The 25,718-nt window shown below is 38.5% G+C and overlaps 2 protein-coding genes and 1 long non-coding RNA gene across 3 annotated transcripts in view; 2 read left to right on the forward strand and 1 right to left on the reverse strand.

Moving 5' to 3' along the window:
* The first annotated feature begins 1,170 nt into the window (after positions 1-1,170).
* Positions 1,171-13,369, forward strand: ube2wb (ubiquitin conjugating enzyme E2 Wb). The gene is made up of 6 exons (XM_008396383.2): positions 1,171-1,273; positions 3,538-3,629; positions 7,629-7,731; positions 10,682-10,837; positions 10,938-11,013; positions 11,103-13,369. The coding sequence occupies exons 1-6, from the start codon at positions 1,238-1,240 to the stop codon at positions 11,114-11,116; spliced, it is 477 nt and encodes a 158-aa protein (XP_008394605.1). The 5' UTR covers positions 1,171-1,237; the 3' UTR covers positions 11,117-13,369.
* On the reverse strand, positions 11,579-15,424 carry LOC108165707 (uncharacterized). The gene is made up of 2 exons (XR_001776042.1): positions 14,622-15,424; positions 11,579-11,928 (listed from the first exon to the last, which is right to left on the reverse strand). It is a non-coding gene; the product is annotated as an uncharacterized LOC108165707 (long non-coding RNA).
* Positions 14,411-25,718, forward strand: part of stau2 (staufen double-stranded RNA binding protein 2) — an 87,125-nt gene continuing 75,817 nt past the window's right edge. Inside the window, exons 1-5 of the mRNA XM_008396384.2 lie at positions 14,411-14,590; positions 18,166-18,373; positions 19,464-19,594; positions 19,757-19,916; positions 20,507-20,642. Of these exons, the coding sequence (XP_008394606.1) occupies positions 18,175-18,373; positions 19,464-19,594; positions 19,757-19,916; positions 20,507-20,642 (626 nt within the window). The 5' untranslated portion in view covers positions 14,411-14,590; positions 18,166-18,174. The remainder of the gene's footprint in view (positions 14,591-18,165; positions 18,374-19,463; positions 19,595-19,756; positions 19,917-20,506; positions 20,643-25,718) is intronic.

Below are 25,718 nucleotides of genomic sequence, written 5' to 3' on the forward strand. Positions count from 1 at the left end.
CAAAAACATTAAAGGCTCTCAAGTAAAAGGCGTGGCAGTTTTAGCTAATGTTGGACCCATGAGCCAATGCTAACATTAGCATATTAGCCTGCAAAGACTTTTATGCGTCATCWTTTCAAAGAAAAATTWACCTGTAACCATATATGCGAGTAGTAAAGGCATACATGGGACATGAAAATATACTGAAGACGAATAACTCACCTTTAAAGAAGCTCTGTTTCTTCCAATGGAAGAAACAGAGCTTTACTGCACTTTAGTGCGCATGCGCACCGCTGAGCTGAAGCATTCACTCCAGTGACAAAARTAGTCAAATCCAGTTTACTCAAAATAACGTAGTCTTGTACTTTTCTCAGGCCAAACATGCACATTGCTCACATTACTTGAGTTGAATAAACAATTTTGTGAGACTTGAGTAAAGCATACAAACCTAATTTAAGTAAGAATAGGTATTGCCTTTTAGAGTGTTCTAGGCAAGGGCGTAGGAACGAGTCTGAATCTATGGGATCTATGTTTTCGCATCCACCTGAATAATGTGTAGTTGCGCCACTGATTGGGGGGGGGGGACATGTCCCCCCCGTCCCCCCTTCTTCCTACGCCTATGATGACATCGTATCTCGGTATTTTAAAAAACTGTTGTAATTGGTTAATTAAATCAGTTGTAATTTTATTTCTGCACAAGCATCAACATTAATAATTTTTTAAAAAATATCTATGTTGAATTTATGCAATTTATGACTTTAAAAATCCAATTATTTAAATAAGCTGTTAAAAGATATTCAAATGTATTAAATATTTATTCTGTTTTAACAGAACAAAGCTGATAAAATTCGTAAGCTGTTGGTAAAAAATATACATTACTAATTCAAACAAAAATATTAACTGGGGTAGATAATTGTGTGGATATAAATGTAATAAATGATCAAATAAATTAGCATTTTCCTTTACTCATGATGTCACACAGGTTTAGCCCTCCTTGCGTATGGTCATTGGCTGACGCTTAAGTCATGTGAGCTCCGGCTTTTAACCCCGCATACTTCTTTTTTTATTATTTTTTATTTTTGTCTTATTAAAATTCCCGTTGAAGCTCTACACCCGCCTCACATTTTGTGAGCGACCTGAAGTGACTGAGCAGTGACCCGGGCGCTGCGTCAGTCAAGCAACGTGAAGCGTTTCTCACTGTCAAAACAACTTCTGTCGTCACGTGACTCCCTGACGCACCGTCCTCCACTCTGCGCTGATGCAGGGGGGGGTTTCCATCATGGCGTCGATGCAGGTAAGGATACATTTAATAGCGAGCAAATATATGTAATTTACCGGCTCTCCGTTTTGATCTTTCTCGGCTTTTGACTGCCAGTTTATTTGCGTATGTGTATTTATCAAAGAGCGGCACTGACATTTGGGTGGAAGCCGTGAAATGTGTCCCTAAACTACTCAGGTTCGGCGCTTGGTCTTTGCTAGCAGCAGTATTAGCTCTTCATCATCATCGGCAAGCTGAAGAGAACAGGGACACTAGCTTCCTCGAACTACGTGTTGATGCTTGCCTGTGGCTTTTCCTCAGAAGGACAAGGGGCGATAATTCAAGGAAATGTGGTTCTGAGAATTTTGGAAGTAATTTTAATAGCTGGTCGCTGTTTGGTCGACTAGTTCTACAGTCCGCTAACGACACGGTGCGCAGTTAAATACAGTTTCAGGCGGACCTGAACAGGTGTATGGCTTCCATACAACAGACGCAAAAAGTCAAAAGAGACCCGACAGACAATACGTAAAGAACGTATTGATTATGGAACGTCTATTGTAGGTTATTGATGAAAATATATCCATTTATTATTAACTCTCTACTGGGTTACTAACCGTTAACTCCTGAGTCAGATCGTTTAAATGTCCGTATCAACACCAGCATATTTGTTGAGATTAACTAAATACATGTGGCACAAGGTCATAGAAAAGTGCACATTAAAAACCTGACGACTTAAAAGCTATATTTTTTTTAAATAAACAAAGATTTGTATTTATTTATTATTTATCTACCATGTATGTAAACTGATTGATCTAGGTATTATTTGCTTTATTACCAGCTCACAATCAGTCCTGATTAGATATGAGGCAGTACCAAGGTGTACCAAGACTCCTAAAAGTTCCCGTTTCAAAACCAATAAATATTCCTTCCTACGATTTACTTTGATGCAAGAGAAATAGCTTAATGGAGTGTTTTCTCAGTTTATTTCTTTTTTTTTTTTTTTGCAAAGAGTAATCCCACTCAGCTCTGGTTAGCTAGCTAACCAGTTATCACTTCTGGTTAGATGGTTGAAAGAAAACTGCTACCCTTCTTTCATTTGTTTATAAAAACGCAGACTTGGCTTGAAAATATTTCTGGCTGAAAAAAAAATGGCGTGGAAACTTCAGGAGTGAAAGCCATTTCTCCTATTAAGATCGCAATGTTATTTCCCCCCCCCCAGTATTTTTTATACCATGAGAATGCACGCCAACTCATGCCTGTTCCTGATTAAACAAGAGCCTGAAAAAGTAAAAAAATAAATATCTACACCGCATTGACAAAGCATATAGTTCTATTGTGAAATAATGCGCTCTCGAAGGCTTTTACACAGCCAAATTTATCGCCAAAAGAAACAAGAGGGGATCACTTGTCTTTTCATGTTTGCTGCAACTCTTCATATCTTTTCAACACCCTTATAAATTTATTGCTGCAGGCTGTGCAACTTCAACAAAAACCATAAATGTGACTGCTTGGTTAGCTGACCGAACAGCAAAATATTTACGTAGGTAAACCTGCTTGGCCTGTTGAAATGTACCTTGGAAAAAAATATTTTAATAAAACTGAGCCCTATTGGGAAAATATGCTCTTTAACACATTGCTGTTGTTGAATATATGAGATCAGTTGCGTTTAATCCACATTTTTCTCACTCTTCTTTTCTGTCATGTCCTCATTACTCTTCAAGCATTAGCGTCTCGGCTCCTAAAATATAGAGTATAGCAAGTGTGTGTATTTAGGACATTGAGAGCACATCTAACTGACCAAATGCATTTAATGGATGCATGACACTTGAAATATAATAGCCCATCAAATATTGCATCCAAGCTGTTCTCTTAGCAATTGCAATATTGCACACGTTGACACTGAGGTGATGTTGATGTCATGTATTTTGCAGATCTAAATTTGACACTTTTCTAATGCCTTCTTTTAAATCTATATAAATGCATTTATTGTCAGTTTGTATGTATGGTAATTTTTTCATATTTGTTGTTTCACACTTAAAAGTATTCATTATTATTTTCGAGTATGGTCATTATTTAACACATTATCATACTGAAGTTAGTTTTAAGATGTAAATTATGTAATTATTAAATGTTTGGGCCGTATATAACACTAGATTACAGTACTATAATTTCCATTGAGGTCATCGTTACTATGTACAGGTCAAATGTATGCTCCTCTGTTTGGCCTCAATAAGTTGTTTTGTACTGCTTTCCTTTAAGTCACGTTCAAGTGCCGTTTTGTGACCTCTGCTTTTCAACAGAAACGGCTACAAAAGGAATTATTAGCTCTGCAAAATGATCCACCCCCAGGAATGACGCTCAATGAGAAAAGTGTACAGAACACCATCACACAGTGAGTATCGATTTCCTGCTTATTTTAGCATTGCAAAATTCCTCAAATGTAAGTGATCTGTAAAAAAAATAAAAAATAAAAAAAAAAGCCAAAAAAATCACATCAGAAGTTTTATTATTTCTAATGTTTTTTACAAACTGGTTGACTTCCATGAAAGGCTAAGTGTTTCGACTGGTGTGGAGAGGAGGTTGCTTGTTCAGTAAATTAGGTTTGGAGGTAAGATGGAGCTCCTGCACAGAAAGAATCGGGGTCATTTTAGCGACTGGTAGTTCTGGCCCCTCAGAAGACTGTCTCTAATGCTCAGTGTTGCTCTCCACTCTAATAAAATATTCAACGGTTGGCATTCATGCGCTGGGGTTAAATAACAGGGAGCACTGGCTGCTTGGAGCTAACCTTTTTCCCTGCATTCCTTCCCTGAAAGTCAGTGGATGTTGTTGCGGTTCGGTTTTCATTTAGATTGTTAATGAAGGTCGGTACTTTTTGTTGTTGTTGTTGTTGTTGTTAAAAACTGCAACTCTCCCTTTAATACCTTTAAAAGTTGCCGCCTCGTTCCACGATTCTTTATGAGGCGTCACTACCGTCTACCGGACCACGATATGCTGACGTCACTCCTGCTCAGCGGTGGCGCAAACAACTCAAGACGATATTCATGTGAAGCAAACCTGTTCAAAGTACTTAATTTTAACCACATAATCTGCTGAAATTAAGATGAAACAAACAAAGGAGACTTTTTGATCTCTGTGTTCTTCCACATTTGTGCTCGCTCTCTGGAAAATATTTTTCCAAAGAGCAAGCACGCGAGGAGTATTTGTGATCCATGCTTTCTTCCAGGGGATAAGTGGAAGTTTTAGCAAGTTGTTGGCACAGGGAAGACGGTACGTTTTTGTAATTTCTTCATTACATAAGTCACCCGGGCGATGAAGCATATGAATTGTTTTTTGTTTTTTTTCATGACTGACAAGTCTCCCAACCAGTTTAGCTGGCTCCTGTGATCCTTTCGCTTTACAGGTTTCAGGTGGTATGTATGGGTGTGTGTATTCTGTTTTCAGCAGCTCTGAGGTTGAAAAGTCTCTGTTAGGGTTTATCTCAGCTGGAGTGATGGACAGCAGTAGGGAATTACTCTGCTTTAGTTCAGGAAGCATTACTTAACAATGAGACCTAGTTAATGGGGAGGGGGAAAAAAGAAAAAACTTCCCAAGAGACACTTTGATGCGATGTCTCTACTGCGATGATGCATTGTCAGTTTGATAGCTTTTGTTTATGGTACACCATGTCTCTGTTTCTCATTAGATAATGACACTTGATGTCATAATTAGAGGCAGGCAGTAAGGAAAATTCCACCTAAAAAAAAAAAAAAAACCTGTTGTGTCTCCTCTGCTGCATATTTATGTAACTTGGCCTCTCCCCCCAGCCGTCGTTTGTCCAAATGGTTTAATGTTACATTTATTGACTGTGTCATATTACCAGCTGACTATGGCGAATTGGATGATGTTGAGCGTTTTGTCCTTGGCTCTGCTCTTAGCGGCTCATGTCAGGCATCATTCACTGAGATTTCGCGTTGTAAACATCACTGGCAGTATATCTATGCAGTGGCAGAAGTGTAATGTACAGAGGAGTTTATGTGTTTTTTTTTTTCATTTGTATTTTTATTTTTAAGAAACCAACATCCTTTGTAAATCTATTGGGTTTCTTATCTTTACTTCCAGTCAGAGATTGTCATGTTCCTGCCACCTTCTGATTTTAGTATCAGAATAGAATTGGCACATTTGTTCTTTACTTTTTGCTTTTTTGTGTGATACTAGATTTTTTTTGTAATATTACCGTTTACAAAATAATTGCAAAAAAATAAATCAGTTTGTAAAGCAAGTAACATAAATGTAGACAGAAGAAAATATTAAATAAATCTAAACATTTTACGATTAGTGTAGCATAAATGAGAGTTTAAAAAAAAAATAAATAAAATCTTCAAAGATATGTTATTCAAAATGCTTTATCTGTTACTTTAAAGCCACAGTAAGCTAAGAAAACCAGTCTGATAATGTTTCTATAACATCACTGAAACCTGAAGTCACTTGAATTAAGTATGTATGAAAACACCAGCATGACTGAGATTGACGTTCGATGCACATCAGTGTTTACTTTGATGGCGTTCTATAAAGATATTTTTCTTCCCCTAAGTGGTTCAGGTAATAACCGTGCAGCTTCAGGGCAGTCGCATCATTTCAGTGGGTGGGCTGATTGTCTTCAGACCAAAACACCAATTTGGATAAAAGTATATCCGTAATGGACTTTATAATAATTCAGTGTTGATGCATTTCTGTCCATCCACTATCAGAAGCTGTTTCAAACTTTTACTTGATTAAATGTATCATCAGCAAAGTCAGTTTTAGATTTTGATAGATTGCATGTCACTTCTGTGTCATGTAAACTGTTTAGGAGCTAAGAGCTACATTTCATGTTAGAGTTTAAAGCACCAAGAAAATTTTGCTTCCATCAGATACGGATTAAATTACTCCTGGCTCGGTCAGCACAGACTCCTGAGGTGAAAATAGATTTTGTCTTCCGCATGAAAGGAATATCATGTTATTACCAGACCGCTGTCAAAATTCAGCTAAATTTTCATCGTCAGTGGAGTCACATTGAAAGCTTTTGATGGTACAGTTAAAGTAAGATGTTTATTTTAAAACTTTGATGATAGAGCACACTATCTTCTAGATATGATCCTTCATGGTGGGGTCTTTAAAACCAAATGAAGAATAAAATGTTTTCTAAAAGTATGTTTATTAAAGTGACAGAGGAGATGGCATTGGCTGCTGCGAATTTATTCACATTTTATGTCCACAGACGTATACCTGTGTACAATTAGATTAATGAAAAATAGAATAGAGATAGCCAATATTAGGATTTTCTACTTGTTTATCTTTAGTTTAGTGTCGGCATTAGTGAGTATGAAAGTCTTGCACTATGATCACCTTGAGTAAAAACACCCCAGTGTTAGGATTTAAATAAAAATGTTAAGAATGGCCGTAATCTGCTCATTTACATTTCAAATTTAACAGCTGTATTTTTCTTACCACTGCTTAAAATGACAAAACACAAAATTTATTGTTATTTTGATATGTTAACCTAGCAAAATTATGTAACAATCTTCTGCAATACGTAGGGAAAGCTAGCTTGCAAATGTGGTTAGCTGGGTTGTTGTGATGCATTGGCTTGTCTGGTTTAGAAACAATACTGAAAAGAAAAGAACATGTTAAGCCTTATCTATCTTCTGTCACAACAAGCCTTGCTGGACTTGTTTAAACCGCCTATTGATCAGTATTGCCTTAACTTTAAATGTTGTGTTTAAGAGAAACACTTTGTGTCTTTTTTTTTTTTTCTTTGTCTGAGTTATTGACCTGGGAATTTCCATCGTTTGGATGTCTTAAAGTTTTCATGTATCAGGGAGAAAGTCTGCTTTTCTATTAACCATTAACAAAAATACCAGGACAAACTCTGAATTTTTGTCTTCTTAATACACTCTGGCATGGTGTGATGCTGTGATCTCTGTCAAGTTACAGAAATCCACTCAGTTCTTGATTTCACTCTATTTCAGACACAGGATGACAGATTTGCACAGATTGGATATTTGAATTCGGTCAGTAATCATAGAGCCTTTTGCAACTATTTCATTTTTAATGCCACATATCATGAGCAAGATTTACATAAGTTACCCATAAATAACCATTGGAGCTTTCATAAATTATTTATTACCCTAATAATTCAATTTACCTGAAGATTATTGATAGTCCATTGGCCCAGAACAGCAACAAACAAAAGTCAAAACTTTCATTTCAGATTTGCTGCCACCAGTTTTTTATTCAAACCTGTTTTTCCCCCTTTACCTGTGTTTATTTTTAGTTGACTTGAGGAATGTCGTAATCAGTCTGTTTGAATGAGATTCCAGTCATATTTTAACACTGTGCCTTTCTTTCTTTTTTTTTTTTTTTACCTTTTTAGGTGGATTGTAGATATGGAAGGTGCTCCTGGCACGTTGTATGAAGGAGAGAAATTTCAGCTGCTTTTCAAATTTAGTGGTCGATATCCTTTTGATTCACCTCAGGTAAGTCAGAAACAACCTTCAGGTGTTTAATTATGTTTTTTTATTATTCATTGACCCTCAAACCACCTGAGCATATCCCCCCTGTCTTTCATTAACTATATTGTCGCCTTTTAGACTTTTCTGCTCTAATAGAAAGTAATTGATTGTTAATCCTATACATATTAGATGGAACTTTGAATCTTGGGTGGGAAGCAAGAGAAAATTGAAACTTTATTAAAAATGTGCCTTTTAAACACATGGTGGGGTGAACAAAAAAAAAGAAAAACTGTTTAAAGTACTTACACATGCTCACAGACTCCTGAAGTACGAATAGCAAATTACCATAGCCGTTCAACTACATGATGAAGTTCACTGTCGGTTCTGTGTTCGATCAAGAGGTAGAAAAGACAATAAAGATAATGCATGTGCTGCTTTTTTGACCAATCTTTCTATACTTTAAGCCATTTATGTTCTAAAACAGTACTTGTTGACCTTAAAGACCTTAGTTAATACATTTTCCACTCCAGTGCTTTAGTTACTTTAGAGTCCAGTCACAAACATCCACTTCCACTCAATCTTCTTTAATAAATCACCATATTTTTGTCTTCTAGAGTTATGTAAGCATTAAGTTTCTTGTTTAGAATATAATATAGATTTTCAGGTCGTCACGCTGACTTTTCTTTTAACATTGTGAGGCTTTTCTTTGTTTTTGCTCCACTAAATGCAATTTGAATATTTTGGATTCACGGTAAGCAAGACTGAGGGGTTTTTAGCCAGCCTCATTAAACAAAGCAACAAGCACAAGTGCAGCTCCCAGTTGCAGTCCTGATTTCCCTCACGTGGGTATTTATAGGCTACATATTTATCATTGTTATGTTGTCTCTAATAGGTCAAACGAGGTAAAGTGACATCTTCAGATATCTGCCATCCAATCCTAACCCGCACAGTGACATAAACCATGATAAAATGCTGAGCGAAAGATAACTTTGATAGCATAAAGCAGGACAGATAAACACTCACTGGCCTTCATCAAAGTACAAGTCGACCCTTAACAATAACTGTAAAGTTAGCTTGTAAAGTTTGAAAAATAGTATTCATAGTTGAAAACCTAAACTAAATAACTTCATTCTCAGAACATAAGCTAGTTCACATGATCTATTTTTTTGTTTTGTTTATTTTTATGGAAAACAACCTTTAAATGTATTACTCATAATGGGAAACACTAATTAGCTTATTGATGACTTCATAGCATTCACAATTGTTTAAATCTCATCTTTTTTTTTTAGTTAAAGCTCTTTTGGCAAAATGAAAAATAAGCCATTTTTATTGATATGTTTCTGTTTTAGTTGTTGGAATGAAAAATTATGATAATTTAAATTTGCCCATCTAGACTTTTTAGTTAGTACCACTAGTAGGAAGGTTAGTATTCCTCTCTGGAGGCGCCCTCTACGGTTCATGCTTTCGCTATTAAGGTGCCCAATACAGATTTTTTTATTCACTTATCTTTTTGTCTGTATCTTGGTGAAAAGAAACTAAGTATGCATGGTGTTTGAGATTCATCAATTTGCCCACTGATCAACAACATTGGTGGCCCAAGTGGTTTCATAAACAAACTCTTGCTGCTTGAAGTGGTTCATGTAGTTTTGGGGTGGGGAGGGGGGGGGGGCTTATTGTCCTAAACATGCAGTAGCAGAGTTATTTAACAGCTCATTTTCAATTAAGTTGTAAAAATAATCAAATAATATGCAATTCTAATAAAATATTCTCATTCTGTTTAAGCACTTCAGCTGGGAAATGTTGTCATTGTTATATTTATTGCTACGACGGGCAGAAGAAGAGATTAAAAGTGAAAGTGCATTAAGCTGCAACTGAGCTGCTTTGCTCGTTTCTCCTGGAACGGCAATTAGACGGCTAATCTCACTTCCTGCCAGCTGCAGGCTCCCACACAATATCTAGACGAATGGGATGCAGTAAGAACTCGGCATAAACTAAGTTTTATAGGTTTGGGGATGAACCTTGAGTTTATACTTTGTGTAAACCGAGGGAACACTCAGTTTATCAATAAAGGTTTCCAATAAAAGTCTCTCGGTTGACACCATGTGACATGCAACAACTTAGCTGTACTCATTTCAATGTAAAAAAAATAAAATAACATAGTCACTCTTTTAAGCGTGTTTGTTTGCAAAACTCGCCATAGTGAAGTAGGAGCAGAAGCGTGGCTGCACTATCGGACTAATAAAATTGTTATTGAGAGCTTCATTTGATCCATTTTGTTCTCCAAAGTAGATCTATGAAGCATAAATCAAATGAGCATTGTTCGGCATTGATATTGAATATGTGCTTTTTATCTGGAGTTTTTCCTACATATTTGTAAGTCGTGTGGTTCTGGAACTGTCCAGTGAGGCCCAGCCTGGTGCCAGACGACCTGAACTCACTGTTACTCTTCATTACCCTCATTTCCCCCTCTGTCTGCCTTTCTCATCTCTGGCTGCTCATTTCTTAGTCTAAAAGTATTTGATTGAATTCATGTTTGATTTCTTTTTACCCAACATACTTACTGTTTTTAACTGTTTCTTTGTCTTGATTGACCTTTATTTTGTTGTTGTTGCTTCTTCTCAAGCTGGCCAAACCTGGCCTCTGTGATCTATACACAGAACCTCCAGTTGTTGCAAACAGCCAAATCAGAGATTATCATTAAGATTGATTTCTGGGACAGAAATACATTTATACCTATTTTTTCCTGAAGGTTAGGGTATTAAAGAATATTAAAGTATTCTTTTTTCTTTTTTTTTTTTTTTAGCTATTCACATTTCATCACATTGCAGCAAAAGAAAAAACTGTATTTTATTGAGATTTTATTGAATAGACCAACAGACCAGTTAAAAGTCAGCTTTGACTTTCTGCTGCGGTTGTACATTCTGTGTATTATCTTAATAACCTCACATGTATTTGTTTGTTTTTAACTGTGCAGGTAATGTTCACAGGAGAGAATATACCTGTCCACCCACATGTGTATAGCAACGGTCACATCTGTTTATCTATTCTGACGGAAGACTGGTCACCAGCCCTCTCTGTGCAATCAGTTTGTCTTAGTATTATCAGCATGTTGTCCAGCTGCAAAGAAAAGGTACATCTGCAGGACCGGACAGATTCCGACTACCGCTTCATGTATTGTCTGCATTCGTTAAACTTGAAATTTGTTGTCTTTTTTTTTTTTTTTTCCACAGAGACGACCACCTGATAACTCTTTTTATGTAAGAACATGTAACAAAAATCCAAAGAAAACAAAATGGTGGTATCACGGTGAGTACTTTCTACAAACACACACAGTTTTCCTGTTTAAGTTTGGAGATAGATGGTGTAACCTCATTTTTTCCCCCCCTCCTTCACAGATGATACATGCTAATGTACAAACTTTGTAATAAACGTAGAAGAAAGAAGTCCTACTGACCTACATAAAGCACTTTTAAATCATTCAGTCTTTGAACTCTGACCTTTGACTGGAATAACGGACACCATGCGCTGGAGGCTCTTGACTGCATTTTCCAAGCAGGCAGTCGGCTGCATGTTTTAGTCGGTTGTAACATAGAAAATGAAAATAAGCTGCGATTTAGAAGTACCCAGGACGTATCGTTTTTGGCAGACAGGATACAAAGGCAGCGGGTTTCTCAGAGAGACGATTAAAAAAATTCCAGTTTTGGCGATTTATTACTTTATTTTTGCGTTGGGTGCATTTTAAAGGTACTTGTGTTGTGCAATACCGACTGATGGATGCATGTTGGGACCTGCAAAGAGAAATCCTAACGTAATTGTCTTCTAGAAGGGATCTGACCATTAAGCCCCAAGAAAATGCTTCATCTGTTATTTCTTTTTTTTTTCCGTTCGGTTCGTTTTTCCATGATTATTATTTTTATTGTTATGCACTATGAAAGTTATCTGGTTTGCAAAGGAACTATTCATGCGTTATTCGTCACTTGCAGATATACTGTAAGCCGCCATTGTTTGAAGCCACTGTCTCGAGATTACACAGTTGTTTTTCTTCGGCTTCCGCCTGGTTGCTGTTCTTCCTTCTGTGGTACAAATGAGGATAAAACAGAAAAAGTGATGCATCTGCAGTCATCTGAGGCCCTCGGCGCACTTCTCCTCTAGAGGTTGGGGCAGTTGTCACTAGTCCAGCCGTTCAGATGTGCAGCAGCCTCTCTTCCACTTAAAGAATGTCTGTAAGAGAAAATTGATTCATTTTTTTATATGTACGATTATATATATATAAATATATATGCATATATATTTATGTATTTTTTAAATTAACATGCTTTAATTTTCTGTCTTTGAAACATTTGATTTTAAATCTGCTTTTGTACTTTTTTCTGACTGGATGATGCATTGGAATGGGGGTTGTTTTTTTGTTTTTTTTCTTTTGTTTTTTGAAGGGTCAGTACGGTTCCTCTTGATGTTCCTTTGCTACTTGTCATTTAATTTAAATCCTCGTTTGATCTCCAGAGCAGCTCCGAAAGAGGACAAAGGAGTCGCTCAGAAAGCTTTTGTGACGTTCCCCCCTGTCAGAGTTTTGGCTCAGGTACTTTTTCAATAAAGAGATCACATCTAAAAAAAAAAGATACCTATTAAATATTTTGAATTTAACTATATTTTCCACCAAAAGAGACTGTTATGTTGTAAACTTAACACATTGTCTGCAAATGTTGTACATAGGTCTTTAAAAATGTTTTGACGATGCAACAGAACATCGCATAGGATGCATTTAGTGTCTGGGTGAATCTTAAAGGGTAGTGCTTTATTTCACTGGAAGTTAGTCTGCATCTTTTGCAAATTTTGGTATGTACAGTACAGTACAGTCAACTGCAGGCTTAAGTTGGTACAAAAACATTTAAAAGTTGGTAGTTTTACAGTGCATGCAATTTTGGACCCTACCCTTTCATATAGACATCAAACACTGTAAGGACTTTTAGTCTTTCCAGCCTGTAGGGAATGTTTGTTTTGTTTGTTTTTTTGTTGGGGTGGGGTTTCAGATTAATATCACTAGAGCTCACCGTTAGAGGCGGTGCTCAGTTCAGGCTGTAATCACTCCATTCCTAATCGAACTTTTATCCGGTAAGATACTTGAATTCATACGAACCTTTTGGGGGGGCGTTTGGTCTGGAGGAGTTTCTTGAATGAGATTGAGTGAATGTGATAATGCCACAGCTATCTAAAAAAAACCACACAACTATATAACCAAGACATCTATTGGAGGATATGTTTTCCTGTCATAATGGGTGTGTAGACTGTCATTGTGCTTTGAGGACAAAAGGTTGTGAAGAAAATGTAAATGCAGTCAGAACAGCAAGTATGCAGAGATACAGAAAAGGCCTTCATCCAGCAGGTGGGATCAGGAGTTTTTAGAATTTGAGTGAGGATGTTACGATATATTTTTTTGTTTGTTTGTTTTCTCATGGTTATTTCGGTTATCTTTTTTGTTTTTGATTTTTTTTTTTTTTCTTTTCCGACGTGTTTTGAACTTTTAGTTTGCAGGTTGTTGTGAGTGATGAACACTAATGAGGGTGTGTTATTTATATTTATTTTTTTCTGGGATGTGCAAGCTCCATGTAAAAGGTGCCTGTTCATTTTCGTAATCAACAATAAAGCAAAAATTCACTTTTAACGTTGGTCTGACCTCTCAACATGTTTGTCTCTGTCTAAATGGCCAAGGTATATATAGTTTTCAAAACTTTTTCTTCACAGGGTTTGGATTTTTATACAGTAAAATGCGAGCTGTTTGTAAAATAGAACCAAAAACACATGGTTCAAAATAATGGATTAACATCAGCCCAATTTCTGTATATTTTTTTTAAACCTACTGTTATTAACTTGACTTAAATTTGGGAGAACACAAGTTAAACTTAAGCCAGAAATAATAATAATAATAGTAAAAAAAAAAAAGGTAAATATGACAAATTACCTGGCTAAATACTATTTTATTTATGTTTTTTCATTTAAAATAACATGGGAATATTACATCTTTAGCGGATTTACTTTATAAATATACTAAATGTAGACTATTTTTCACTATTCATACCTACCTGAAGGGCATAGTTTTGTATGCATTTCAAAACGGGTAAAATGGGAAGAAGTGGTCCTGCGGCGCCCTCTGTAGGCTGCTATAGCATGTTACAAATATATATTTTGACTTAATCTTGCCTTTACGAAGAAGAAATTGAAAGAGAATAATTTGAAAGTGTTCAGACTTAGAAAGTCATCACTTAACAGCATAACACATGTGGTCAGACGCAGGTATTGTGACTTCCTGTGGTTTGTGATACATTTGATCTGATCAGGTTTTTTTTATCTCCTCAGTAAGATTCATTCATAATCCTGTCCTTACCGTGTGATAGATACCCATTCCAAATTATGTTTAACAGCGTTTTTGTTCAAGTTATCAATATTTAAAGATACTGCAAATTCGTGGCATATAAGTGCAATTTTGAAAATAAAAATAGATGGCTATTTTGAAACAAATTGTTTGCAGACGGTCTTTTTAGGGCCGCTGGACATGGATTTGAATCAAAAGTTAACTTGTAGCTTTGAGGTAGCAAAACCTGGACTGAACCATTTTTCTCATGGCGGGGGGTCGCCGATTCATTCAACCCGCACCTTAACCTCTAGTGGTTGTCGTATCTCGCTTTGCACATTGTGGTTACGCTGAAATGACCAAAACTGCAGTTTCTGCGTAAAATATCCCCTTCGTGGGTTGTTTCCTTCCAACAAGACGTATTTTGTCATGTTTATCCCGGACCAATAAGATGGTGCGTTCCCTTCTTCCATCCAGTTCTCTTTAGTGTTTGCCAATGTTGGAGGTGTAACTGGGGTCTGGCCCTGGACAAAGGTAAAAAAAAAAAAAAAAAAAAAACTGTTACCTCTAAATGTTTGTCCCGTCATTGTGAGGTAGTCGCGGGAGGCTTTGCCACGTCGTTCTCGGTCCGTGCGTGTTGTTAGATCAGGCTGAATTTTCCACGACTTTTCGTGGAAGATGGGGCGGTGTGGAGATGCTAGCAAAGAGAGAGGGGTGTTCTCGGCCGATCAGCCATGATGAACCTCCACCGGCTAAGCGAGCCTAACCGGAGGTCGTCTGATTTAAAAAAAAAAAATGTTTGCCGTTTAAGAAAACCCACAGCGACACACTCATGACAGTATGCGCCTTTGGTCATTCTGCAGCTCCGTTTTCAGGGACTGACATTTAGAGGAAACGCTGTTTTCCTCTTGGTATCGTTAGCTTCCTTGCTAAGCTGTGCAGTAGCTGGGATGTATAGGTTGCAGGCAGCCAGTCAGGCTCTAACGCTACACCACCTCTTCTTCTTTTCTTTTTTATGCCTTCAGTTTGCAGTGGCACACAGTGATAAACCCCCGATAGCTCGCTGTTTCAGTAATACGTGAGTTGGTGAGAGTTGCAGCATAAGACATTGTAACCCAGCCCCCCCCCCCTCCGCTTCCAGAGCACCAGGGGCAGACTGGACACCCAAGCGCTATTTGCAGGAAAAATGTAAATACATGAACTTCAGTGAGCTGCTGCTGAGTCAAAGATGCATGTGTTCTGCCTCGAAGTGCAGTGTTGTTTACATTATTCCAGCCATGACCTGTATGGACAGGTGACACTTGCATAAACGAAAGAAAACATGCAAACTGTAGTGGCTTAATTCCTCAACCAAGAGATTAACAGGTTTAGACTTTGTTTTCCCCTCTACTCTTAACTCTGGGAATATATACTTTACCTGTTTTTTTTTTATTCAAAGAACTAACTGAGCTCTCAATAAATCAGTTTATAAACTGTTTGCTTTCCTGTTTCTCAAATTAAGCATTAAGTACATGTTCTTAAACGGTGTGTCATGCATCGTTACACTGCAGTCCTGTGACAGTGTTTGCCTCCTTAAAGATTTCTTCTTTTTTTTGTCACACACGTTGCAGATCATCAAACAAATTTTGATCACAAAGATTTGAATGTCAAACTTATCTTGACATTCAAACCAAAATAAGTTTGACACTTCTACAAAGTCTTTCGCAACTTATCCAAACAAAGCAACAAAATTGATGAAGAACAAAATGAGAAGGGAAACATATTAAAATGTCATCAGGAATAAAGTAGCATTCATAAAAAAAACTTATCTGGAGAATTGTTTGGAGAATCAAAAAGTCTAGACTTGGACTAGGCCACTTCAGACCCTACTGTACTCTACAGAGCTGAACATTTTGGTTTGCTGGATCCCCAAAGGCTTTACAACACTTTTCACATTGATTGCTGGTAATTGCTCATCTGCTTTTGAATTTGTTTTGAATGGCAGATGAAGTTTTATTTTTATACGTCAATTCTTTAATTTAAGTGGAAGTTAAACTCAGCTTTCCAAAGAAAAGGGGATTAATTCCTGTTAATTTATGATTTAGCAAGGGGAGGTGGGGCTGCTTTGTCATGTTATTTTGGATTATTACATTAAGTTATTGTTTGAAAACAGTTTTTTCTATGTTCTCAGTTTGCCTTTGTCTGATTTTAAGGTTTTCCTGGTGGTCTGAAATATGTAAGTGTGACAAAAAACTGAAGCAAAATAAATTTTTAAAGTTGTATATATGAACCACTGGCACATGATTAAAAACAAAAGAAGTTATTGATGTCTGAAAATATGACCATGCAAGCGACAACTTTTCAGGGCCGCCCCAACATGTACGAAACCTTAAGTGGAATTATATTTGGGTGCTCGCTTCTAATTAATCCCACTGCGGTCCAAGATTTTACCAAGAAGCTGGGGGAGAGGGAGGAATATTCAAAACAAGCACAGGAAATAAGCCTGTAACTCATTAAGCTACCTATAAACAGCTACAATCAGCATGAAATGTGAGCCCGGCTCAGTCAAAAGTGCAATTTGTGTTAAATTTGAAACATTATCATTTAAAAGTTCTCCCTTATGCCTACAGCTAGTTGGTTTGTAAACCTGTCCTGATAGACTCATGCTTCATCCAACGCTGTTCTTTTTTTTTTTTTTTTTTTTTTTTTTACATAGTAAGAAACTGATCCAATTACCTGAAAGCAGGTACTGCGGCATCATTTACTCAATCTTCACCGTTGGTTGATTAAACAGCACACGCTACAAAATCATGTCGCACATATATTACAGGTTGCAGGCAAAATATTTGCAAAATCTACGTTGGGATTTCCAACTTTATGGCTTTCACTGCCTCGGTGCTCTGTTTGCAAGACGGTGCTGTGGTACGGACTTACTCCTCGCTGTGTAACTCGGTCTTCTAAAGGAGGAAAACAACGAGATAAAAATAAAAATCATTAAAATGTGTAAATTAACTTGTTAGGTCTCAGGCTCCCCTCTGCCGTTTTTCTACTGTTCAAGAAAGACGAGCGTTGCAGATGTGACCTTGATTATCTCAAGCGTTTACACGGAGGCTGTCTGTTTAGGTCTTTGATTTGTTAATACCAGAAGGCTGCTGGTTTTAGCTGGTTTTGATGTGTTTGGGATCATCGTCCTGTTGGGGCCGATCCGATTTAAAATACCAACCTTTCTAAAAACGGAACGTGGTTAGCATGCTCAGAAAAACCCTATTAATACAGAGGCTCTACAAGAAAAGAAATAATGGAATGCTAATGTCACTTGTCACAGTTTTAGAAAGTTTTCCGTTTACTGTGAGTGTTTCAAACAAAATATACAATTGACACCTTGACGCTCGACTCAATTTTGCGCTATAGCTATCGGATGATGCTGCCGCACTGCATTGCACAAAGTAGACGGGACATTGAAGGACTACCTTAAAACTCTTCAAATCCACAACAAATTCAGACGTATGCACCAAAATCTTGTCTTTGTTACCAGTCCACCTTAAAAATATCCAATGAAGTAATTGACTGCACGACAATCACGGCCACAAACAGTGTAAACTTCTGACTAGAACTTTACGGGACCAACACATTTGCATCTGGCCCACGGTTAAGATCGACCGCTGAAACCTGAATATAATTCTTCGTGCTTTGTTCCTCCTGAAAAACAAATTGTAATTCAATGTCCATTGTCTCGCTCGGGCCGCTTTCACAGGCTGCCTCCTTTTTCGCCGTTGGCAGCAGTAACATGAGTAAAGCTCCTTGGAATAAAGCTCCATTGTTTGTGTCTATTAGCTGCTAGTGGATCAGAATGTGAGAGAGAGAAAAAGAGAGAACGGCTTCGTTAGGAGTCGGTTCTCCAGGCTCCGAACACAGAAACGTTCTAAAATATCCTACACGGATTTCAGACTTTTGAAAATGTGTGTGTGTGTGTGTGTGTGTGTGTGTGTGTGTGTGTGTGTGTGTGTGTGTGGAACAATGTCCAGCTTACTTTTCAGGCTGTAAAATGAATGACAATGTTTCGATTCTCTGTGTAATTTGAGGTGTGACTTACACATGGCCTGTTGTTGTTTGTCGTTGCTCTCCTCCAGGAATAGAGCATGGCTCAAGTGAAAGTACAGACCGCAGCGCCCCTGGCTGGTCCTGGCCTCTCCCCTGGAGTTTCTCCGACGGCCATGGCCAGCCCAGGACCCCTGGGTCTGCAGCCCTCTGTCAACGGCACAGGCCCGGCCCCCACACCCACCTGCCCTGCTCCTGCAGTCGGATATGGGGACGCTCCTGTGTCTGCCACACCACCAGGTATGATGACAGAACAGCACCGCCATCTTGTGTTTATGATCATCAAGTCATTATAGTGACTATGTGGAAGGTTCCCAAAGAAATGATGTATCTTTTTTTTTTTTTTTACTCTGGACAAACATTGTTTTTGTTAATGTTTTGCATTTATTATACTTCAATGAAAAGCTGAACCTGCATTTTGCAACAATAGAGGCATCTAAATCAATCCAAATGCAACTGAGACGTTTATCTCAACAATTCACTTCTGGTTGTTTAGAGTGTTGATGTTAAGGAAAGCTAAGTGGAAGGAAAAAAAACGTGGTAGAAAAACTGCACGAGACGACTGTGTAACAAAACCCAAAATTGCCTTCACCGATTAGCGCCCTGATCAAAAGTATTAAAGTGCATATACTGTCCAGCATATGCACATGTAGAATAACATCTTAGCCTGAAAAAAAAAAAAAAAAGAAAATGGAAGAAACTGAAAGAAATGACAGGGCGCAGTTGGTAGAGCTGTTGCCTTGCAGCAAGAAGGTTCTGGGTTCGATTTCTGGCCCGGGTCTTTCTGCATTGAGTTTGCATGTTCTCCCTGTGCATGCGTGGGTTCTCTCTGGGTACTCCGGTTTCCTCCCACAGTCCAATAAAAAAAAAAACATTGGTCTCTTTAAATTCTCCCTAGGTGTGAATGTGTATGTGCATGGTTGTGTGTCCTGTCTGTGTCTGTGTTGCCCTGCGACAGACTGGCGACCTGTCCAGGGTGACCTCGCCTCTCGCCCGGATCGTTAGCTGGAGATAGGCACCAGCACCTCCCTACCCCAGTAAGGGACAAGGGTGTACAGAAAATGTATGGATGGATGGATGAAAGAAATGACCAAAATGTGTCACCCTGTGTGCAATGAATCCATAAAATATATTAGATCAACTTTTGTGAATTAAAACATCAAATTAAATTCACTTCCTGATGATTTTCTAAGGTAATGAACTGAGGACTCTCCAACGTTAAAGTTTCCCACCAGAGTTTTCTACACAAATGAGGCATGATTTGTCTGAACAGTGCAAAAACTGTAGCTCTGTCCTCGGTAAGAGTGTGTTTGGCTGCTGTGTGTTCAAGGCTCGCCCCAGGAGGACATGGCAAACCCTAAAGAGAAAACTCCAATGTGCTTGGTGAATGAGTTAGCCCGTTTCAACAGGATCCAGCCACAGTACAAGCTCCTCAATGAGAGAGGCCCTGCACACGCTAAGGTAAAATATTCATCAGTTTTTCTTTTGGGAGAAAAAAAATAAAAATTCCCATGTGTTCTAATATTAAAAGGCATCACGAAGGAGCGCGTGTTTCTTGATATGCAATTCCAGTTGCTTGGGTCTGTAATGTGCTGGTTTGCCCTCTGGGTGTCGCTGTTTCAGATCTTCACTGTGCAGCTGACCCTTGGGGAACAGGTGTGGGAGGCAGAGGGCACCAGCATTAAGAAGGCCCAGCACTCCACTGCTGCCAAAGCACTGGCCGAGAGCGTCCTGCCCAGGCCCGCGCCCCGCTCGCCTAAAGTCGACGTCAACAGCAACCCAGGTAGGGCAAAAAAAAAAAAAAAAAAGTCAGTCAGATATGAGATTGGGATGGTTTGACGACACCAAACACACATTTGAGAATTCGTGGCAAGACTTATCTTAAAATCGCTTTTAAGATAAGAGACATCCAGTCTGACTGAGCTTGGACTAATTTGCAGTGAAGAATGAGGACAAAGTCCATCACTGATGCTGACATTGCAAAAAAAAAAAAAAAAAAGACAGGCAAATGTAAGTGCAGGAAATATGTTTCATTTGTAAAAAAATAAATAAAGAAATCCCCAGTATGATTCTCTCTCCACTTAGCAATTAGGTTCTACTCTCCATTAGTATATCACACAAAATCCCACTAAAACGCATTTAAATTTGTGTTTGCAACTCGAAAATATATCAAGTTAAACGGGTATGAATGCTATTGCAAGGCACTAAAATAAAAGTTATTGGTTCTTAACCATTAGCTTTCTTAGCTTTATTGACAATTGTGCGCACTGTCCATCATACCTCATCTGTCTCCTTCTCTGAAGTACATTTAGTGGTTTACTTTTAAACCCCACGGTTGACTTTTCTCGTTTTAATCTTCTCTGACCGTCACAGGCAGCATAACGCCCACTGTGGAGCTGAACGGTCTGGCCATGAAGAGAGGGGAGCCAGCTATATACAGACCCCTGGATCCCAAACCCATCCCCAACTACAGAGCTAATTACAACTTCAGAGGGATGATTAACCAAAGGTGAGCACCGTCAACCCAAGTCTTGTGTAAAAGGTGTGACTGTGTACTTTTTACTCTTCTGTTGACCACGACGCCTAAGAATAAGGTGGCTATTTATTGAGTGTTTTATTATTATTGTTTATTATTTATTGTACTAGGATATGTAGCTGTGGGGATGTGCAGTTCTGATGGGACAAATGGGTAGGCGGCGTCTGAGCTGGGCTTCAAAGTCTGATTGTTGTCTGATGTATGAATTGATGGATTAATGGATTAATCCGCAGCGTACAAGATTAGTAAAATCTTCAACAGCTGCAGCCCGGTGTCAGTCGTCGTCGTTTCAGAATCAAAGCCTGTTCTGTGACTGTAATGAAAGTGTCCCAAACCAAACTCTTCTCTACATTTAAAAATAAAAAATAATCAAATTTTTATTCTTGAAAAAAAAGTAACCTCAACCTTGTTTTATGATTTTTTTTCTATTTCTATAAAAAAATGATTGTAGATATACACATGTTTTCGTTTATCCTCTATTTTTCAAAAGCTTATTCGTTTGCAATTGATGTCTGTACTCTGTGAGCTCTTGAAACCACAGTCAGACTCCTTGTTTGTGCTCACAGCATTGGCCAATAAAGCTGGTTCTGATCTGAAATAAGGATTGATGGTGAATGGTCTCTTGTAACCTTATATTTTAGCATTTTATGACCCTCGAAACAACAGATGGCCCTTAGACGCTCATTCGAAATGCTTCGAATCACTTCTAGTCCCTCCAGGTGGCAGTGTTTCATCACTTTATAAATTTCCTGACTCCTTTCCCATTTAGATTGAGCACTAATTTAACTGCTTTAGAGCAAGATATTTATTTAACACTTTGCGTTTATTCATCTTTTTTTCTTTTTAACTTAAGCAACATTCTTACTTATTTATCGCTTAATCAAGTCGGTATTTAATACAGAAGCGTCAAATACAGAAGTGTTTGTTTTTAGTTCATTTCACCCTCTGCGTTTGACGTTTCGTCTGTGAGATGAGATTTATTGTAAGAAAAGATTATGTTGCCAGATAAAATGAGTGACTCAGTGGCACTGTTGAGTAACTAAGTGTAGTCAGCAGAGAGCCCAGCATCTGGCTCACATCTTTTTACCATTTGATCTATGCAGGAACTGATGGGGGGCGGGGGGGAAGAAAGATGAATGTCTTTGGGGTAGAGGAGAAAATCTGCTTGCCAACGTCTATCTGTCAGTGTCGCCTGTCACGGCGATACGTTTCCAAGAAGACACCGGCGGTATTTATCTCTCATGGTCTGTTTTCTTTTCTGATTTCACTCAGCCGGCGTGGCAAAGAGAAGAGTTTAAAGATGTGCGCCTCTCTCCGACAGCAGAGAGATACTTCATCCCAAGGTCACTTATGATTTCACGAGGCCTCTTTTCTTTAAGTGTGAATGAGGGCGGGATTAATGAAGGGGAGACCTTGCTGGACGGGAGTTCTCTTAAACAGATGAGTGACTATGTGGCGGAGTGACAGGCCATATTTGCCATCCGTCAACTAAACGACGCGGCGGAGAAGCGGAGGTTTCCGCATATCCATGTCCTTACCTATTATGATGAATAAGAGCGATCCGGAGTCGTGTTGATGGAAAATCGTCCCATTAAAAGGCCAGCCCGGCTCTGATCCATCAGTGCACTAATGACCGCCGAGACCAGTATTGATTCGTTCAGAAAGTGCCCTGCGGAGGAAATGCTGCGATAATATGAGATGTGCATTCATCTGCGTCTTAATGAATCTTATTTATGGCGAAGGACCCTGAGCATAACTCTTTGCCGCCCAAGTCCGTGTTTAAGCGAGCTATCCGTCTCCGCCGTCGTTCAGAAATGGCCGTCCCATTGTTCGGGACTACTGTGAAACGTGCGGCTAACTAAACTGACGGTTGGATTCGGACAAACATTTGCTGCAGCTTCGAAGTATTTTTTTCTATCTATTCCCAAACCTATAATTTGTGGAGTACGCTTTAATTTTCCTAGTAATACCGCTTTGCCAATTTTCGTCGTCGTCGTCGTGTGTGATTTCTGGTCTATCTTGATGAAGGATGTCCGCTGTTTAATAAATCTTTAAGGCAGAGTCACTAAATAATGATGTATTCCACATGGATTTGGGTGTTTCAGGCACCAGCGAAACCAGAGCCCATCATGAGTTTTTCACTCTGCCTGACTGTTTAGAGTTACATGTCTTATTTGAATAGTTTGGGCTCTCTAATGCTGGATTCAGAGTTGTGTTGAAATCCCCACCTCTACATCTGGGATATTGAGAAAAATTGGACTCTATCAGACAAAGTAGCAGAGACCCTGCATACTTTTGTTCTCAAGAAATCTTATGACATCAGCCGTTTTCATCGACAATCCCCAATTCCTGTGTTATCACTGGAACACCTGGTTCCATTGAGTCATGCAGGAGCTCCTCCAGTTAATCCACGGCGTTCCCAGCTTTCGTCCCGCTGGTCCAGTCTCAGTGGGCTCGGTGGGTGCAGGCATTCTGAGGGAGTCAGAATTTGGATTGGACTTTCCCCAATGAAGCAAAGCTGTGTAATGTCCTCCCAGCCCCTCATTTGGTTATGACAGTAACATTATGTCAGCTGGAAGAAGAGTGGGTTGAATGACTGCGGGTGCTTTGCTCTGTGACATTTCCTCCTCTGATGATTTTCAGATACAAGGAGGTGAGTCGCTGCTTTCTCTGTCGGAAGCGGAAAAGAAGAAAAAACACCTGCGACCTGACTGAAATTTTGACACAGTTGTAGTCAAAAAAAGCTATACCGTTTCTGTTCCGCCGCCGGGTTTGAAGTTGGTAATTTAATTATTTTTAACCATAAAAAGAAGAATTCTATGTAGTGTTTTACTTTTTGTTTTGTTTTGATTTGATCGGTTCTGTTGCACCCCTCCCGACCCCACTGAGGGAAAAAGGGTGCAAGAAAATGGATGGATCGATGGACGGTTCTGTTGCCATTTTTTTCCCCCAGCAATATTAATGACTCGCTAAAAACAAAAAACATTACAGAGCAAATCTTTATTTTAAATTGATTCTCTTTTCTTGTCTTACATTAATTACTATGCCTCTAATAATATTATTGTGTACTGTTTTATTGGTAAAAAAAAAAAAAAAGTCTTGGTTAAAGCCTCCTTTAGCCAAACAAGTACAAAAAGGCATAATATGTTCACTGGACATTTTGCAGTGAAGTTCATTGTTAAGACTGCAGCAGACTAAACAAAGTCTAAAAACTTTGACGTGAAGAGAAACGTCTTAAAATTTGGTTAAAATTTAGAAAATAAAGAAGGCTAAACATAAAACATTTTCAGACCTCTGGAATGCAGAAAAATGCTCAGTTTTTGTTGTACGAGAGCAGACTTCTCCATCGTCATCCGGTGCAGCGTTTCCACCTTGTGGCACGAGCGAGACATTGCAGCCAGGTGCTAACTAGATAGATCAATTCGAGGCGTTGTGAATTATTTCAGTGCCTTTGCCCTTACTGTTTACTGAGGCAGAGGTCCAGTGTGTGATCAGGCATGTTTGAACTCAAATTAGCATAAATAAAAGTCTTGCTTTAATTGAATGAGCACAAATGTGGCAGCTGTTTATTATATAGACTATATCTGACCAGTCTATGGCATGCGTTGTTGAAAATGTTGGATCGGCCCTTGTTTTATTATTTAGCATGTGGTCTAGTAAGCTTGCCTCATAGCTGCATGCTTGGAAATAAGCATGCCTTGCTAGAACTTGCATAAGGTACAGTGTGTACATGTGTGGACTGTGTGAATGAAAAGATCTCTTCCGTGCCTGTAGAATATCAGATGGCATTTCAGACACAAAGCACGCACAGGAACTCGGGTGTGCTTGGTAACCCGCCTCTCTAATTGGGCCAACCTCACTCACTGAAAAGGCAAATCTGCCCATCAGCGCGTTTCTATAGCCAACATTTCCTCTCATCTCTTCCTGCATGAACATATTACATTTCCTCTGAAGTCTTTTTAACACCATCGATCATCTTTTTTTTTTTTTTTTTTAATCTCAGCTCTGTCTCTCTCTCTGTCCCTGCCTGGGTTACATTTTATATCGCTCATTGTTCCTTTAGCCTTTACATTTCTTCGGGATACAATCAGGACGCAGCGTTCTCTCTTTGGTTCGCTCAGGAATTCCTCAGATATGGCTCTTCTTTTCCATCTTATCATCGCAGCTGCCCCCAGATGAGAAAGAAGCGGCCAAATCCAAACAGGCAGGAACTTCAAAAGAAATAGCTTCTTTATTGCATTAGTTTCTCTATTTCATTTTATGTCAACACACATGTGCGTAGCTCACAAAGTCAAATCACTTCACTGTTATAGAATATAAATCCCCATGGGTGACATTCCAGTGGAAAGGATATTATGTCCTAATTGTCGTAAAGCCGTGTTTTATTGAATGAGGGTGTGTGTGTGTATGTGTGTGTGTGGAGGGGGGTTCGGGAAGGGAGGGGTTATGGCTCCAACATAAACAAATGCTCACATGATTTGTGTTCACTAGACTCTATGATACAGAAATCTTTTTTCCCCATTCCATCTTGTCTCTTCTGAGTCAAGTTTTAGGACTTTGCATCCCTGTCCTCCTTAAATCAGCCTCCTTGATGATGTGTGTATGAAGTTAGGTCTGAAGCAAGATTATATCAACAAAAGCACTTCAGAGACATTCAGCAAAAATGGCAAGGCAAGCTAGGTACTCGAAACCTCATATATGTCTTAAACCTGTTTTTATACACGCGTATAAAGGTCTGTTTGATAGTTGAACGTCAATTTCGCTGCTTTGCTTTTAAACAGTTAACGTGAAGAAGTAGGCGGCTCTGAAACCTTCACACACATCGTTACCTGTAACCCAGTCGCAATAAGCAGTTAATCAATTGATCACAATTAAAATGAGCTTGATCATTTCCATTCTGATTAGTGATTTTTTTTTTCTTTTTGAAGCAATTTTGTTTACAGAGACTTAATCTTCTATTTTATTTTATTCATCTATTTCTATTTTATTTTATTCTATTTTTTGTTTGTGGTTTTTATATTCTTTTTGTTTATTGGTTTATTGGTTGGT

The sequence above is a fragment of the Poecilia reticulata genome, linkage group LG20 (genome assembly GCF_000633615.1).
Source record: "Poecilia reticulata strain Guanapo linkage group LG20, Guppy_female_1.0+MT, whole genome shotgun sequence".
In the NCBI taxonomy this organism is placed as follows: domain Eukaryota; kingdom Metazoa; phylum Chordata; class Actinopteri; order Cyprinodontiformes; family Poeciliidae; genus Poecilia; species Poecilia reticulata.